General features: G+C 30.9%; 1 protein-coding gene across 3 annotated transcripts in view; it reads right to left on the bottom strand.

Annotated features, from left to right (window-relative positions):
* LOC140443663 (uncharacterized) overlaps positions 1-19,963 on the bottom strand; it is a 97,449-nt gene that overhangs the window by 65,062 nt on the left and 12,424 nt on the right. The window contains exon 2 of one of the 3 annotated variants that reach the window (XM_072535034.1): positions 13,804-18,195. The exons of the other annotated variants lie outside the window; for them this stretch is intronic. Coding sequence (XP_072391135.1) covers positions 17,036-18,195 — 1,160 coding nt within the window. The 3' untranslated portion in view covers positions 13,804-17,035. Of the gene's footprint in view, positions 1-13,803; positions 18,196-19,963 lie in introns of those variants that run through there. 3 annotated transcript variants of the gene reach the window in all.

The following is a 19,963-nucleotide window of genomic DNA, read 5'->3' as shown; positions in this document are numbered from 1 at the left end:
AAATATTTCAATCATATTTTGTTCTTCAAACAATACGTTTAATTAATACTACTGTATTAATTATATATTAATAATTAATTTTATAATATTTTTAAGGTAGAATTTATTATAAAATATTTTAATTTTACGGTATTTAAGATTTAACACCTAGCGCCATCTAGGAACTAAAATCTAAACTACCGGCATCTGACATTATTTCATTCATATTTTGTACTTGAAACGATACGTTTAATTAATAATACTGTATTAACATCGAGTTAGAATCTATGGAGAAGCTATGAATTATATTAACGTGTGTATTAAAAACGGCATAGGTAGGCGTGGCTAACGGTGATACCAATATGGCGGTGCAATCATGGCCGTACTCAATAATATTAAAACTACTATAAAAATATGACTAGTTATTCAGAAGATTTAATCGTAATCTACAAAGTGCAATACATTTTTAATAAACTATGATTTATTTATCCCGCGGTAAACACTAAAAACACGATATATTATACATAAAGATGAATTAATACAGTCAAATACTATTAATTTATTCTCTGAAGTACTGGCCATTACTTTGTTTACATATTTGTATACTATAGTATATTTGAAGAATAAGCTGGAGTAAATTCTCAGAAAAAAAAACTAAATTGTTAAGCATATTTTAGTACGTGTGCTTTTCGTACAACGTCAATATTTTAGCTTATTTTACGTTGGGTTTGACTATTTAGATAGAAATTTTTCCATGTCACATGGACTATCGTAAAATTTAAATACCTGCTATTGTTAGAACTGTGTAGGCTAGGGTTTTTTCAGCTGGTCACAGACGTACTTTAAGGGTATTACATTATTTGTTTCGGTTTGTTAGATATTTAAACCATTTTCAAAGCATATTATATTTATATAAATCTGTTTATTTTAGTAACGTTATTTATGGTTATTTTTGTCGTTATGATAATGACCCATTAAATAACAAGAAATAAAGAAACTCTTAAAATACACAGGTATTTAGTTAATGGTCTTTTGATAGATTAGATAGAAAAAGTCGATTAGCGAAAGATGGTTTCTGATAAATGTGAACGCTATCTTAAATAGTATAAATTTCGATTTTGTTTGGAAAACCAATGATTAATAAAATGGTTAATGGTCTTTAAATAGTCATTCATTAATATCAGAAAATTTTTGTTTAGTCGATTATAAGCGAGTGAAGAGATCTGACACAGTTGTTTTTTGCAAGAGTGAATAGTGAGTTTATAGAATATGGAATTAACGTGTGATTATACACCAGTTAAAAAATTAAAGTTGAATCATTTATCACTTAACGAAAAGAGTGTTATCCTTAACGTCTACAATTATTTTAAGCAACACAATCCTTCCAATACTGTTGATAGTATAGTTGAAATTTCGTCTAAAGTAATGGGATATTCAAAATCAACTGTATATAACATTTTAAAAGAGGAAAAATCAGCTGGTATAACGCCACCCAAACCGAGACCAGGAAGACCAAAATTGTCGAAAGTGAATGTGGATGAATTCTTCAAAAATGCAATTCGTAGAATGGTCCACTCATTTTTTTTTAACAAACAAATACCAACTTTAGATAAAGTTTTACAAGCCATTACCGACGATCCCGATTTACCCACAATAAGTAGAGACCAACTTTGGAAAGTTTTGCATGAGTTAAACTTTAAGTATGAAAAAGTGGGCAGACAGTCAATGCTTATCGATTCCGAAGAAATTGTGTGTTGGAGACGAGACTACCTCAGAAAAATAAAAAAAATGAGGACAGAAAATAAGAACATTTATTATTTAGATGAAACGTGGGTTATTGAAGGTCATACTGTAGGGAGAGTTTGGAAAGACAAAACTATAAAAACATGTCGACAAGCATTTCTGGAAGGATATTCACCTGGTTTCAAGGAACCAACAGGTAAAGGTCGACGATTAATTGTTACCCATATAGGTAGTATGAATGGATTTCTTAAGGAGGGTTTACTTTTGTTTGAATCAAAAAAGACCTGTGATTATCACGAAGAGATGAACGGAGACGTGTTTGAAGAATATTTCGAACAGATGATTGAATTCATACCTAAAAATTCAGTTATTGTGATGGACAATGCAAGTTACCACTCTAGATTAGTTGAACGTTTACCAACTACTCAATGGAGGAAAGATGAAATTGCAATGTGGTTAACTTCTAAGAATTTAATCTTTGACGATACAATGACAAAAGCAGAATTATTAGAGCTTGCTAAAATTAATAAACAAAATTATAAAAAATATGTCATTGAGGAAATAGCCAAAAAACGAGGAATTGAAATACTTCGCCTTCCACCGTATCATTGCGAGCTAAATCCGATTGAATTAGTATGGGCCGAAGTTAAAAGTAATGTTGCTCGAAATAATACAACTTTTAAATTGTCAGATGTTACTATTCTTTTTCATAAATCAATATCCGAAGTAACGACTGAACATTGGCAAAAATGTATTAATCACGTTATGGATATTGAGAAAAATATGTGGAAGCTTGATCATATAATAGATAGCAGTATAGAACCTATAATAATTCATCCCGGATCGGATAACACTTCGTCTGAAACAGAATATGAGGAAGCTTAACTTTAAACTGTAGCTCAGAAGTTTATTTTACATTTGAACTAATTGCCGACAACTTCATTGTTTATTTTTTATTTATTTTTTATTGCTAATATAATTTTCATTCTTATTTCCAATATTATTAGTATTAAGAATATTATTATTTATTAATAGGAATATATAAAAATTTACAGTTTTTCTGTATGTATTTTACGTTTCAGTATAATTTATTGTATTTTATTATTTTATATTAACTGTATGTTTCACAAATAATAGAATTTTTATTCTTTTTATGTATATCTTTTTATTTTAAACCAGTATTGGATTGGATTACTTTGTTCTAAATATCCAAATAAATTTAAGGCAAACTTTTCTTTTAAGATTACGTTTTAGTTAGAAGATGTGCACGCCTATGTATTTCGAGGTGCGAAGATTAGTATTCTGAGAATTTACTCCAGCTTATTCTTCAAATATACTATAACCTGTAGAACGTTATTCCCGAAGATTTTTTATTAACATTGCTTCTGCCACTGCAACTACGTTGAGAACAAGAAACCATTATTATGCACTATCACAATATATTATTACAGTTTCTATAAAAGTATTATAAAACTAAAAATATTCGAAAAACGACAAACGTAAACAAACATATACGATCTGTCAAAAGTGTCAAAACAATATGGCCGAAGTGAGATCGTTTTTAGTCACGTGATGCCCTCTCCATAGATTCTAACTCGATGTGTATTAATTACATAATATAATTATTAATTAATTTTAATAATATTTTTAAGGTAGAATTCAATACCAAATAATTTAAAGAAATCTGAATTAATTAATTTTTTTGAAAATTGCTAAAAATATGGGTAATTGTAAGGTTAGATCAATGACGTTGGGCCAACGTGTACAGAACCACTTGGCATAAATTTGCGATTGGCGGCCAGCGTTGGTCTACAAACAGAATGTTGTCGGTTTTTCGTCCACAAATCAAACGATTTTTGAGGCTTGCGCGATCTGCCAAACTGCTGTTGGTCATGTTTGGTTATTGACAGCTGATCGTTGAGTTTAAAATATTTGTTTTCTCGTGTACTACTGTTTATAAGTTTTAACGTTGTGGTTTTAATATTAACATTTTTGCGGTGTAAAAAGTCTATTTACGAGCTAGAATGGCGCTACAACTTTGCACCATACTGTATGCAAACTGGATATATTCTTATAATTACCTTGTCCTATTTCGATGAATACTCAGCATCCAGCACCGTCTTTTGCGCCATTGTTTTTTAATTACCTTTGTTTGGTACACTTTTCTATACAAATTAAAAGCGCAATACAAATTAATTGCTATGGCTGCTACAGTCTCCACATCCAGATCCATAATCAGAGTTTACTCTACTCACTGAAAGGTTAATGCAAACTGATCAACTCCACCAACGTGTAATCGCTGTTCTTACTTGGCCCAACTTATTGACCCAACTCATTGGCCAAGTAGTTGGCCCAACGTGTACTATAGCCATAATATATATTTATTATATGTCACTGGGTAAAATAAACATACACTTACTATAAAAATAAAATGACGGTTAAAGAAACGTCAACGCTTTACCAAAATCAAATAAAATAACAACTAAATAAGATCAAATACAGTTAAATAGAATTAAATAAAATTAAATCAAGTTAAAACAGAATTATTTAGAATTAAATAATTTTTTGAGCGTTTTGTGGTGGAAATAGAATCGTTCATCGGATCGTGACGTATGATACATCATTAGAAAGGAGAGGCGGTAGAGAATATGTTGTGTTTGATCCGATTGGTATGTGATACGTTAAATGAAAGGGAAGAATATCACGAATATATTAAGATAGAAAAAGCGGTTGAGTTTACCGAAAGTACAAGCTGATTATAGCCGCAAATATCAAACATGGAACAAAAAATTTCGGTTTAGCAGTGTTGTTGTTCAGTGGTGTTGGCATGTTTTTATAATGTAGATGCTGTATGCTTCAAATATAAAAAGATAAAGCTTTAGAAAAGTACATTTTGTTTATATTATGTTATGAATTCTGCAATTTTTGATTTATATAAAAAAGGAATGAGTAAATATTTGTTTCTTTTGAGATTAATTGCAGTTAAGTATTAGAAATTTTGGTTGAGTTTACCGAAAGTACAAGCTGAATATAGCCGCAAATGTCAAAAATATTTCGGTTTGGCATGTTTTTATAATGCATATGTTGTATGCTTCAAATATAAAGAGATAAAGCTTTTAAAAAGTACATTTTGATTATACTATTTTATGAATTCTGCAATTTTTAATTTATATGAAGCAATAACGAGTAAATATTGGTCTCTTTCGAGATTAATTGTAAACATCTGTTGTAATCTGGCAACTGCTGATTTGACGATTGCCAAATCTATCCTCTAATCTATCAAAAGGTAATTGTTAAAAAATTTCTAATAATTAACACATTATGAGCGGGCGATCTAGCATGGTCAACAATGTTGCGTAGGGGGCAAATATACAATGTAGGTATACGCCCGGATACATAAAAGTTTGAGAGTTGTAACTCAAAAACTAAAAAGTTTTTGAAAAAATATAAGAATAAAAAAATGCCTAGAATAAGTTTCTACATCCGTATTGCCTATAATAGGATTAGGGTTACCAGCTTTGTAGGTTAGTTGTAGGTGGATTGCTAAAATCTGTGTAAGTACCTATATTCAGAAGTTCGTGGAGTTCTGGGTGATTTTATCACTTGTTTTATAAAAATATTACTAATTAGTTTTAAATAAAAAAAAAAACATGAGAATGAAAAAATTCATACAGTAAGTTTCTACATTCATATTACCAATAATCGGATTAGGGTTACCAACTTTGTAGGATAATTGTAGGTGGAATGTATTTGGTTTATAAAAATATTACTCATTAGTTGAATTCTTTATGAACAAAATTTTATAAAAAAAAACATAATGAAATCTACATTTCAATAATATTGCGATACATACAAAAAAATATTTCAAAAATATAATAAGAATAAAAAAAATAAAAATAAAAACATAATGAAATATACATATCAAAACTATTTAGTTAAAGTTATACATACAATATTCAAAAAATATATAAGAATAAAACAAATATGATCAAAATTTAAAACAAAACATAATGGAAGCTACATTTCAAAAATATTTAAAGGTATACATACAGAACAATATTTAAAAAAATATAAGAATAAAAAAAATATGATCAAAATTTAAAACAAAACATAATGAAATCAACATTTCAAAAATATTTTAAGTTATATACACAGAATAATATTTAAAAAAAGTTATGAACAAAATAAAAAAGAAACACAATAAAATCTACATTTTAAAAATGTTTTCATAAAATTTTACATAAACAACAATATTTTACTGCTTTATAAAGTTACCTGTAGTTAAGGCTAGATTCTAATATTTTTCCTGAGTATGGTACCTAAAAAAACAATCTTCAGGATGTAGTGAAACTTTGCAAAATACGCACATATAACAGGTTAAGCTTTTCTTCTTATTGGCGGCACATACACGACACTGTCTCTGAGGCTTTAGTTTTGTGCCCCCTGTAGTAATTTTTACTAATCTGTGTTTTTTTACATTTTTTGATAATCTCTCCGGAGGATCATTTCTATTGGGCGTAGCAGATGTACCTGGTACAGGACCATCTCTGTTTTCAGGAGTAATTTCAATAATCCATTCTTTTGCGACATCATGTAAAAATATCTTATACTTATTTTTTGATTGTGGATTTGTTAACCCTGAAAGCATAAAATAGCGCGCAATTGATGAAAAACATGACAGACCTTTTCGTCCATTTTTTGGTACCACGTACAATCGAGTAATAAGATAAGTATTGCAATTAATACTGCAATTAATCTACAAAGAAACAAATATTTACTCATTGTTGTTTTATATAAATCAAAAATTGCAGAATTCATAACATAATATAAATAAAATGTACTTTTCTAAAGCTTTATCTTTTTGTATTTGAAGCATACAGGATCTACATTATAAAAACATGCCAACAGTGCTATACCGAAATTTTTTGTTCCATGTTTGACATTTGCGGCTATAATCAGCTTGCACTTTCGGTAAACTCAACCGAAATTTTTTTTTGGCAATAGAGATGTTCACTAATTTTTAAATATTGTTAAATTCAATAGGTTATAACATATATAAAAACATAGCAAACACAAAATTGTTTAAAAATATATATTTCTTAAGATAAATCAATTCTTAATTTCAATTCTGATGGAGGCTAGAAAAACGGCTCCTCGCAGCGAGGCTACGGTGTGTGACGTCAGCAGTCGTATCGACAACTTGTTTTGTATACGTATTTACGAAGTGTGACCAGTTCTTTAAGTATTTAATCACTGATTGTTTAATCACTGAAATTGTCAAACCACAGGTTTTCATATTTGTACCTCGGAGGGATACAACACTATGTCCATTTTTTCAATTTTGACACTTTTACAGACTAATAATTAACTTTTTTAACTTTATTTAAAGGAATAGAGCACTAGGTCCTAAACCATTTGCTGATAAAGAAAGTGACCTTTAAAAAAACACCAAGTCAATTTCTACTTAGAGGGATAAAACACCATGTGGACTTAATGTTTTGTCATTATCTCATATAGGTAGACTGTTAGTGATCTAATAATAATACTTTTGCCATTTATGGTGTGTTTACAGTGGTTTGTTACTAATAATAAGAACAATGATCCATAATTCTCGTAGGAGAAAGATTCTTGAAGTACCTACTAAAAAGTTCTGCGAATTCTTCTACTGCATTTACAGGTAAGCTACCTTTTTGCTCATTATTTTTAAATTATTAAAAAAAACATAACCTCAAAAGGGTAATGTAGTGATTTGATACCAACCTTAGACTAGCAATATTATTAAATCTTTTACAACCAATATTATACGCCTTGTTTAATTTCAGAATCAAATAATACACCAAGCAATGATGTTTTAAATGAAGAGCATATTATTAGAGATGCCTTGAGTTTTGATAACGAAGATCAGTCTGATATAGATAAAAGTTCTGATAAACTATTTGTAGTGGAAATGAAATAAGATCTGCATTACTAAAATGGGCAGATACCATCATTCCTGACAGTAACATAGAAGAAATCATACTAAGGTCTTACAAATGTTACGGCCAGAATAAAAATGTTAGCATTAATACTTGTTTAAAAAAGTAAAAATTATCATCCAGAAGTTTCTACTAAAGAGTAATACCCACATGGAGGCGGACACTGTCCATGCGCTGATAGAGCGAAAGATAAAAAACTTAACATTTCTATTTACACGCCCTGGGACTGGCAGCAATTAGTCAGACAAACCTCAATGAAATATACCGTACATACTATGGAACTAGAAGATTTTAAAAATTTAAGGTCTTTGTATGATGTCAAAACATCTTAAAATCCGCCTTTGATTAATAGAAAAGAGACATTAACAAACAACAAGTTCTTCTGTCAAACTGCAAGTGTGTTTAACTGCAAGTTAAACAAAACAGCATTGGAACTCTGTTTTTAAAAAGTAATTTTCATGACGAAAACCAGGAGATTGACCTTGTTAGGTTTCGAAGGCGACACCTTACATTGCCAAAAGATTTGCAACTGGTATCACAAAGTCCAATACTGATATCACAACAAAAGTATAACGATCTATGGCGTTACTGTCAAATGTTCCTACATTTTGCCATGATTTTTATCAAAACTTAAAGCATACCTACTAGTAATACTAATAGTGACTATCCAGAAGGAGACTTACTTGAGGATGACCGAGTGGTTTGTACCTAAAATGCCATTTTTACATACATATTTGTATTTGTAAAGGAAAATTGTATGGTTAAATAATTTTTGTCAGTAAAAGTCAAATAGGATTGTAGTTGTTATTGAATACCCCATACTAACTCTTACAGTACAATAACTTTATTAGATGTATACAACACCATGTCCGTTAAAAGGGTTAAAAAACACAGGAACAAATTTGTTTTTAATTATAACAAATGTATTATGTAAATAACAATAAACAGAATGTTCTAGTAAAATATTGTTTCGATATCTCAATAAATAGCTGCAGCAATAATACTTTTTGGTGAAAAAAAGTTTAAAACTGCTCTCTTGTAAAGTTTTAAAAATGACAACATAGTGTTGATTCCTTCCGAGGTACAGATATTTGCATTTCTTTTTTTTTCTAACTTGCATAATAACTGCCTTTTCTAGGTTTTCCCTCTCTTTGTAGCAAACCCCACATATTTGGCTTCATTATCACTGTATAAATACTTAAAGAACTGGTTACACTTCGTAAATACGTATACACAACAAGTTGTCGATACGACTGCTGACGTCACGCACCGTAGCCTCGCTGCGAGGAGCCGTTTTTCTAGCCTCTATCAAAATTTAAATTAAGAATTGATTTATCTTAAAAAATGTATATTTTTAAACAATTTCATGTTTACTATATTTTTATATAGTTTATAATCTATTGAATTTAATTGAATTTAACTATATTTAAAAATTTGTGAACATCCCTATTGCCCTTTGATAGATTAGGGTATAGACTTGTCAATCGTCAAATCAGCAGTTGCCAGATTGCAACACATGTTTGAAATTAATATTTACTCGTTATTGTTTCATATAAATGAAAAATTGCAAAATTCATATATTAGTATAATCAAAATATACTTTTTAAAAGCTTTCTCTCTTTATATTTGAAGCATACAACATATATGCCTATGAAAACTATATATATATATATATATATATATATATATATATATATATATATATATATCGACGATGCCAAAGATAATGGAAGAAAGATATTAACTCTGGAGTGAACTTGACACATACTAACAATTACACATATAAACACAATACTATTTGTGGATGACCACAATAGTTACACAAAACGAAAGTTGGGGATTTCAAAGGAAAAGAAGTTATACATTCCGAAATAATAATAATAAACGAATGCCCATAGAACAGGTCTAACATTTTAACTTTATAAACTACATAAATATCAAATGATACTACAAAGAATACTACAAAACAAGACAAGTATAAAAAACTTTTATTTATTTTGAAATAAATCAATTTAAAATAAGTTTTACATTTATTTATCGTTATAAAATTACATATATTATATTACATAATACAAAAGTAGCCTCCGATCTGATGTAAAAGTTGTTTTTGAACATCTGTCAGATACCGACTGTTTCTGAGATTGAAAGTTGTGAAGACCATCAGCCACAAACACTTAGAAGAGTAAATTCTGATCTATATAATATTACACCACCATCCACATTTCCACCAATAAAAACAAGATCAAAAATAACAACGCATGCAAAAAACTGAAAGCCATATCCCGTAAGATTAATCAAATACGGGATTAACTGCCAACTATAGAAAATAAGGAAAAAAGCCCATCACTAAGTATAGTTAGATGAGTGATGATTTTGATCTTCCCGTAGATATTACAGAAAATAGATATTACAGTGTGGCAGTGAGTATCTAGAAAGTTATATTGTCATAGAACCTCAGTGTTTGTGTGAAGAAAGAACTAAAAATAAATGAAACTAAATCCAAACAAGGGCCATTAAGAGGATTCAAATTACCTACTTTCTTCTTCTTCACGCGCCATATCAGTTATCCGACGTTGGCGATCACCATTGCGAAGGCTTCTCGATTTCTGCCACATGGAATAATTGTCCTGCATTTGATATCTCAGTCCATTTACGAATATTTTTTAACCAAGAAACATGGTTGTTTAATATTAAAAATGTAATTAAAAGTTAATCTAACTATATTTAAGGGATTTTTACCCACATATTTAGTGGCTTCAAACATGTAAATCCAGATAGCACTGACGATGAAATAATTATTCCGAAAACGTTGTGTGATGTAGCCCGATAGAACTAATAGGGACTTTAAAGGCAAATGGTTATAACAAAATGGGATATGCTAATGATTTGGTAGAAGGAAAGTACAATACGGTAGTGAGGGATCGTATTAACGAGGCCTTAGAACTAGTGGGACAATGGAGTTAAATAAATACAGGGTAAGTCATGAGGAACTTTACATACTTCTACCATATGTAGAGTCCCTCAGGGAGCATATCATGTGGCCACTAAAAAATGTCAACTCCTCTTCTTTATTAATTAACAGGGTGATTTGTGTAATTGACCATTTATTTCATTTTACTGTAGTGTTTATACGGCTCATTTGATTTTTTTAATTTTTGCATGATACAGTACACTACTATCAAGCATTCGACTGGTATTAGCTAAACTAAAAAATTCCAGGACTGGCTTTGGAAAAATTAATTTAGAGATTCGTATTAAATATTACACCCTGTATAATTTTTTTTAAAATGCAATAAGTGATTTTCAAACTAGATAAATAGCCAATGAAAACGACATATGCGACAATGTTGTCGCACTTTTATTAAATTTTTAGTGAACGATCAAATCTTACCAAAAATAGAACAACCATAATGAAGTATCAAATTATAAGGTATTAATTTAAACAAATGTTATAAATTTCAAACATTTTAATTAAAATGTGTTCCTACAACATAATCTAATACGTAGAAAATTAACATCTTTACTGTCACTTTGTATTATCTCTACGATAGAATCAATTGTTTTTCAATTTTAAATTTTTTACTCATAGATCGTATTGGGGCATTATTTTCGATAAATAATAAATTAAATTGATTAAAAAGTCAAACCTCTTGTATGTGTTAGTTTTTGTTGATTGTAAATGATTAAAATTTTATGTCAAATAATAATACATTGCATCAACTGTACTAAATAAAAATAAATCTAAAAAAGTTTAAAATGAAGGTTGGCGTTGACCGTTTGACGTTTCTTGATATTTTATACCCATTGTCATTATTGTCATTATCAATTGTTATTTATGTGTACAAGAATACATATTTCTTCTGTCATATCTACGTTAAGTACATTGTGTTAGTTTTGGTAGAGCTTTTGTTACTTTCGTTCAAAATGCCACATCAGTTTTCGACCACAGAATATGCAGACATAATATTTGTTTATGGATTCTGTAATGGGAATGGTAGGGCTGCTAGTAGAGAATATCGCAGGAGATTTCCTAATCGTCGAACTCTCAGTCATCCAACATTTGGGTCAGTTTTTAATTATTTGCGAGAAAATGGCACTTTTCCTAGTGGAACAACAGAGCGACATGTAGATGAAGCGCAGGAAGATGACATTATGGACGCCGTTACTATGAACCCTACAATAAGCACTAGACAAGTAAGTCGAGAACTCAATGTTACTCAATCAAAAGTAAGTAGAGTCTTACAAAAAAATAATCTATACCCATATCACATTCAAATGGTTCAGCGACTACATGCTGGAGATGAGATCGATAGGTTGGAATTTTGTAGATGGATTAACAATAATCGACCAACGCTATACAGGACACTATTTACAGATGAAGCCCAATTTACCAGAGACGGAATAAATAATTCACGAAATTCACATGTGTGGGCAGAAGAAAATCCCCATGATATTCGAGAACGTCGTTCTCAGTTAAGGTTTTCGGTTAACGTGTGGATTGGTGTCATAAATAACCAATTAGTAGGTCCTCACTTTTTTGATGGTCCTTTAACAGGGCAGGTCTATTTGAACTTTCTACAAAATATTTTACCGAATTTGCTTGCCAACGCGAACGTTGCTATCCGAGGGATGTATTTTCAGCATGATGGGGCACCCCCACACTTTTTACTGGCAGTGAGACAACATCTCAATAATGTTTATGGCAACAGGTGGATAGGACGTGCAGGTCCTATTTCGTAGCCTTCAAGATCCCCTGATTTCAATTCCCTAATAACCGACAACAATTAATTGATAGAATTGTACATTGTTGTAATACTATTAGAAACGATCCCCAGAGTATCCGTAATTCAATACGTCAATTAACAATTCGGCAACAAAAATGTGTACAGGCTGCAGGGTTCCATTTCGAAAATCTATTTTGAATTATTTTTATTTTGTTACCATTATTGTATCTTTTCCAGTTCTAATTTATGGGTTTATCATAACTATGTACATATTTTTAATTTTTTTTTAAATTGTTCTTCGTTATTGTTAGTAGTTGCTGTTTTTTGTTGTGCAGCGACTCAGTTTATCATTTGAATTAAAATGTTTGAAATTTATAACATTTGTTTAAATTAATTACCTTATAATTTGATACTTCATTATGGTTGTTGTATTTTTGGTAAGATTTGATCGTTCACTAAAAATTTAATAAAAGTGCGACAACATTGTCGCATATGTCGTTTTCATTGGCTATTTATGTAGTTTGAAAATCACTTATTGCATTTAAAAAAAATATATATACAGGGTGTAATATTTAATACGAATCCCTAAATTAATTTTTCCAAAGCCAGTCCTGGAATTTTTTAGTTTAGCTAATACCAGTCGAATGCTTAATAGTAGTGTACTGTATCATGCAAAAATTAAAAAAAATCAAATGAGCCGTATAAACACTACAGTAAAATGAAATAAATGGTCAATTACACAAATCACCCTGTTAATTAATAAAGAAGAGGAGTTGACATTTTTTAGTGGCCACATGATATGCTCCCTGATAGATGATGATATGGTAGAAGTATGTAAAGTTCCTCATGACTCACCCTGTATAAGTCCCCACAAATCCACTCTAGACGCTTTCACACGCAGACGGAAATTGAAAGATTAGGTCCTCTTAAGCTGCAGCACTCCAACAGCAGTTATGGAGGCTCTACTAGGCATGCCTCCTTGCATTTGAAAATACAAAGAGAGACAAGATTGGAAGGTTACAGAATAAAAGAATCAGTGAAACTTCGCAATGAAGGAACAGGACAAATGAGTATCACAAGGACTAGGGATGGCGGTTTTTGACAAAACACCGGTTTTCGGTTATACCGGTTTTTTTTTTTTGCTTACGGTTTAACCTGGCGGTTATAACCGGCCAAAAAACCGGTTTTTCCAAAAACCGGTTTTTCCAAAAACCGGTTTTCGGTTTTTTTAATCCAATAGTTACAAAGTTACATTTACAATGCACTTTAGTTTGCGATACTTCATTCGACTCGATATCAATATGATCAAAATTAGTACTATCGAAAGAACATCAATATCAATATAAATAAAACACAATTTTTAATAAAACCATTTTATTCTATTAATTATTATATTTATTTATTATTTTATTATTAATATATATTTAGTGATTATTATTAAATATAATATAGCGTAAGATTAATATATACATATTGCAATAATATACAATAAAAGAATATGAAGTAATATTTTAAGTAAAAAAGTATAGGTTAGAAGGTTACAAATAGGTTATATTATATGAAATGGATTTAGCATTATGTTGGCCAGTATTTTTCATGAAGCCTATTGAGAAAAACTCGTTCATATATGTTGGTCGGTTAAGCGGCTTCTCTCATCTGACACAATATCATTCAATGATGAAACCAGTCTCTCTGATGCCACCGAACTTCCGACCAACGACATGTATTTTTTTAGCTATAAAAGCCAAGCCTGGCATACAGTTTCTGTTCTGATCCCAGAATGAAAACGGATCACTTGGCAGCAAAGGCCGCTGCAGATATAGAGTCAGTTCATTTGAAAAAGAACTTTGAATCTGTGTGTCCTAAGAACTTGAACTGAAACCACTGTGCAGCAACTCCAGATCGTGTGAAGACCAAAGAGGGTTTGATTTTAAACTCACTTTGGCTTCTTCATTCTGGAAGGAGCAGGAAGGAGAAAGTTTTCCGTTTTCGGTAAGGTACGTCTTAACTTCCGAGCCTAAATTGGATGTGACTGTCTCCGCTATATACGGATTCAGATATAGTTTTTTGAACCTCGTGTCCGTGATTGTAGCATGGCAAAGCAGGGGATTTCGTAAAAGCTTAGTGCCCCTCTCTTAAAGGCTAGTTATAAGCTTTTGGCATAACTTTTAAGCTGTACTAAGGTTTGGCTTGAAGTTTTTTAAAAATCTTTCGATAATATACACAAGGGGGATAACAAAGCTAGCAGTAATGTACTGGGAACCCGAGATCTCCTTTGTGGCCTCATCGAAAGGCGATAAAATGCTTACAATTTCAGTGATTAGTTTTATATCTGAACCAGAAATCATCCTTGGTGCTTTTTTAATCGAGGGATCTGCCAATATTGCAGCTATATATGGGGACATTAGTGTGAATCTTTTAAGCATATGGTAGACAGAATTCCATCTGGTTGTAGTCAGATGCAGAGAGCAGTAAACCAAAATTATTATACTACTGCTCAACAGAGAGCGCTAAAATAATTCAGGTTCTATTGTCAGTGAATATAATGAGAGTAGAATATAATATGCAATTATTGTATTCAATTATGCAAATTTAATTTTCCATTTAAAAATATAATCCTCTAAAAATACCCACAAATTTTCCTCTCCTCCCAAACCCAAAAAATTCCCCACCCCAACCATTTCAACTTATAAAAAATTTCCCAGACTCTTTCAAATGGGATTTAAAAAAAATAATATCAACATAAATATTTTACTTAAAAACAAATTGAATAATGCAATTCATCTTTTATTTTTACTACCATCAAAAAAAATTGTCATGTATTACTTTTAACACGTTTGTATATTTGTATAATAGGTACATTTTAACTCATTTAATACTTCCTGTATGGGTGTATCGTTTTGAAAACGTAGGGGAATCCTTGGAGATTCGTATTCGTAAACGGTACGATATTTATAGTCAGAACATTATTTTTGGTAATCAGAAAAAGCCATTCACCCACTTTCAATGTCAAGAGTCAAGTGTGAAAAATAGATGATGTACCAGATCACTTCTTATGTAAATATGATTACAAATACCTTTTTAACGAAATATTATAATAAAACTTATAGAACTATAACGAAATATTATTTCTGGCTGATGAGAGTTTGCACTTTCAGTTTGCTTCTGTATTTATAAAATAAAATAAAATTTGAATTATGGTTTTGTTTGGAATAATTACTTGAAAATAATAATTATGATTGGGATCAAAAAAAAATACGTAACCTAATCCTAATCACCGTAAAAACCTAATAACCGGTTTTTACTTTAAAAATAAAAAACCGGTTATAACCGGAACAAAAAAACAACCGATAAAACCGGTTATTGCGAAGTAAAAAAACCGGTTTTCGGTTAAAACCGGTAGGTTTTTCCCATCCCTAACAAGGACTGCGACGAAGGACATCTTTAATGTGGAAACATAGGCATAGGCAAGTGCCATACAGCCAGTCACAACATGAAAATATTTTACCCAGAAAGAAGATTGTGTAGTACAATATAAAAAGATAATATAAATTTCAAACTTAAGTAGCATTACAAATTTTAAGCATTAAAATTATTATTAAGGATAGGATAGAGATAAAACATGGACAGTCGTTGCTCGTCTAGGGACCCATCAAGACATTGCTTTTAAGATAAACTAGATTGGGTCACGGATAAAAGGTAATAACGAATGGGGTATAACAGAGGTTAGGATTCTAATTACAGTTAAATATTAAGCTTACTTTTGCAAATAAATTCCATCAAACATTCATTTACAACTCTTACATTTAGAGATAGCAGATAGCACATATTGTACGGAGGAAAAATTTTGATGTTGAGTAAATTTTTTATTAGAATTTCAGTTTGTTTTGTGTATTTTTTACATTCTAAGAAAATGTGATCTAGATTACCTTCTTTTTGACAGTCTGGACATAAATTTGAATTAATGTGGAAACGGATCACAAAAAGATATAATTGTACGAATTCCTACAGGGATTCCTCCATACATTCCAGACAGGGATGTATGGAGAAACAGGTATTATTACAACCAACAGGGCTAGATCTCATATACAGACAGATACAAGACTAGAGAGGATGTGAGGCCAGGGATATACTCCAAAAATCCAAGAATTAGCTAATGCTTTGCCTTGTTAAGGAATTGTATCGTTTTGTAGCACTGACGTATCAGGAATTCACGTCCAGACTAGTGTGGGACTGCATCAGAGAACTGAATGAACTGGGAGACCGGAAAAACGTTAAGAGCTTGTCTGTTTGCCAGGGCATCAGAGCATCAAAGACATCAAATGCTTTTTTAAACTTCCCGATACAGTAAATTTCTTAAAACATATTTCACACTTGTGAGGTTCTTCTCCCGTGTGCATTCTCAAATGCATTTTTAAATTACTTTTGGAAGTAAACTTATTAAACAAATTTCACACGTGGTTTTTCTCCAGTGTGCATTCCCAAATGTATTTTTAAATGATATTTTGTAGTAAACTGCTTAAAACAAATATCACACTTGTGAGGTGTTTCTCCATTGTGTATTCTTAAATGGATTTTTAAATTACATTTAGCAATAAACTGCTTAAAACAAATTTAACCCTTGTGAGGTGTTTTTCCAGTGTGCACTCTCAAATGTGATTTCAAATTAGTTACTTGATTAAATTGCTTAAAACAAAGTTCGCACTTGTAAGGCATTTTTCCAGTGTGCAGTCTCGAATGCTTTTTCAAACTTCCTGGTCCAGTAAATTTCTTAAAACAAATTTCGTACTTGTAAGACATTTCTCTAGTGTGCAGTTTCAAATGCGTTTTCAAACTTCCTGATCCAGTAAATTTCTTAAAACAAATTTCGCACTTGTGAGGTTTTTCTCCAGTATGTGTTCTTAAATGTGTTTTTAAATTACTTTGATCACTAAACTGCTTTAAACAAATTTCACACTTGTGAGGTTTTTCTCCAGTATGCGTTCTCAAATGTTTTTTTAAATTACTTTGTTCAGTAAACTGCTTTAAACAAATTTCGCACTTGTGAGGTTTTTCTCCAGTATGTGTTCTCAAATGTGTTTTTAAATTACTTTGTTCACTAAACTGCTTTAAACAAATTTCACACTTGTAAGGTGTTTCTCCAGTGTGCACCCTCATATGTGTTTTCAAATAACTTGGTTGAGTAAATTGCTTAAAACAAATTTCGCACTTGTAAGGCTTTTCTCCAGTGTGCACTCTTAAATGATATTTGAAATTAGTTAATTGATTAAATTGCTTAAAACAAAGTTCGCACTTGTAAGGCATTTCTCCAGTGTGCAGTCTCAAATGCTTTTTCAAATTTCCTGATCCAGTGAACTTCTTAGAACAAATTTCGCACTCGTAAAATATTTCTCCAGTGTGCAGTTTCAAATGCTTTTTCAAACTTCCTGGCCCAGTTAATTCCGTAAAACAAATTTCACATTTCTGAGGTTTTTCTCCTGTATGTGTTCTCAAATGTGTTTTGAAATTACTTTGATCACTAAACTGCTTTAAACAAATTTCACACTTGTGAGGTTTTTCTCCAGTGTGCAATCTCAAATGTCTGTTTAAGTTGCTTTTTGTAATAAACTGCTTTAAACAAATTTCACACTTGTAAGGTCTATGTTCACTTTTGTTTGCAAGTTTTATACTTGTATTTAATATTTTTCCTTCAGCGTGTTGACCTATATATTTTCCTTTGTGAGATGAATGTAACATTTCCATGATTTTCATTCTATTCTTCCCCTGGGAACAACCTAAAATACAAACCAACTATAAACATTTTACTGGACTGGAAAAAGTTTTGCAGAAACAAAGGGATATAATAAATAAAGTAAAATTATGGCTCAAGTTGACCTTTCAAAGTTTATTCCTACATGTATAATTATTGTAATAAAAAAATTGTAATTTCTAAGTTTTATATGTTGCAAAATATCTTTTGTTTAAAATTATACTTTAAATAAATTTCCTTCAATTACTTAACTAATTATTCTTTTTAATGAAGTCTTCTTTGAAACTAATAGTTGTATTTCGCACTAAATGTCCCATTTTACATATGATGCTCTGCAAAGCTATTAAAGATGAGTGCGGATAGGGCAACTCCCTGTTGGAGACCACTTTTTATTGTGAAGAATGTCGACAGGTTTCTTTCAAGTCTTACTGCATTTCTACTGCATTTCTTCATATTTTTATGATCAAACATGGTTGATTTAATAAAGTTATTTGATGTTACAAAGTCCAATAGTCTGATTCCAATATCATTGCAATGTTCTCGTAAGCATTAAAACCTCCCATAAGTAAGTATTTCGTTTGGGTAAAGATATAAGCAACGTTTCCAATTGATCATAAAATTTCCCACCAAACCTCATGTAACAAATTCTTTCATTCACTGGTTAAAACCCATTACATAACCCAGCATACTGTTTAAAATAACAAAAATGTTCCAAATTCATGTAGATTGTTGAGGCTACCACTATAGAAAACACTGTTAGTTTGCCTACGTTTTGGTTTCTGGTACCAGTCCACATGATTTCCTGGACCTCTCTGATATCCATTTCAATTTTTTCTAGTTGTTCGAATGTTTTTGCTTAACACAGTCTAAGTTCCAATATTTAGGAGTTTATTTCTTTGTTGTGGTCGTCGTCGTGTATCCGTTCCATTCTCAGGCATCTCGTTGTTTTCATAATTAGAACTAGGAGCGACACTTTGTGATGCACATCTCTACACCCTTTGAAACAGGCCTTTGATTCGATTAGAAGGAAAAAACTATGATTTCCAGTTCTAATATTTAGGAGATTATATCTTTGTTGTGGTCGTCGTCGTGTATCCGTTCCATTTTCAGGTATCTCTTTGTATTCATAATTAGAAGGTCTTTTACAAGGTCGACCTCAACCCTTTTCGGAGGACCATTGGAGGACCACTATGATGCACAACTCTACACCTTTTGAAACAGGCATTTGATTCGATTAGAAGGAAAAAACTATGATATCACAGGAAAAAATAAAAATCCCACATTAACTCCGAAAATGGTTAAATAAAACAATGAGAACTACCAAAATTAGCACAAAGACATAAAGAGGGTAAACAGATGAACTCATTATAAAAAAAGGAGTGAAACAAAGAGATACCTCGTGGACCTCGTAAATACGAATTCCCGAAAAAATAAATGGACCCTAAAAACATTTACCAATAACAGTACTGTAAGCCATAATTACTATTAAAATTTCATAATAAATTAAATTCTGTTGACGAGGAAAAGGTCGTTCGGCAAAAAGTTTTTGGTAAAGCAACATTTAGTAAAAATAATAATAATATATAATGATTATTTTAATTCGCCAAAAAATCCTCTAAATTAATTTGTACGATAATTTTATGACATTTATGTTTTTGGGATCCAAGAGTGGCAACTATGATGACGATATGAACCACCTTAATTTTATAAAGTGGGTCAGAAGTCAGCTCTTCCCTAACTTACCCAAAAATTCGGTTTTGGTATATAGTTGATAATGCATCCTATCATAATGT

This window comes from Diabrotica undecimpunctata, chromosome 6, assembly GCF_040954645.1.
Source record: "Diabrotica undecimpunctata isolate CICGRU chromosome 6, icDiaUnde3, whole genome shotgun sequence".
Classification (NCBI taxonomy): Eukaryota; Metazoa; Arthropoda; class Insecta; order Coleoptera; family Chrysomelidae; genus Diabrotica; species Diabrotica undecimpunctata.
This window is presented reverse-complemented; position numbering and strand designations above follow the sequence as displayed.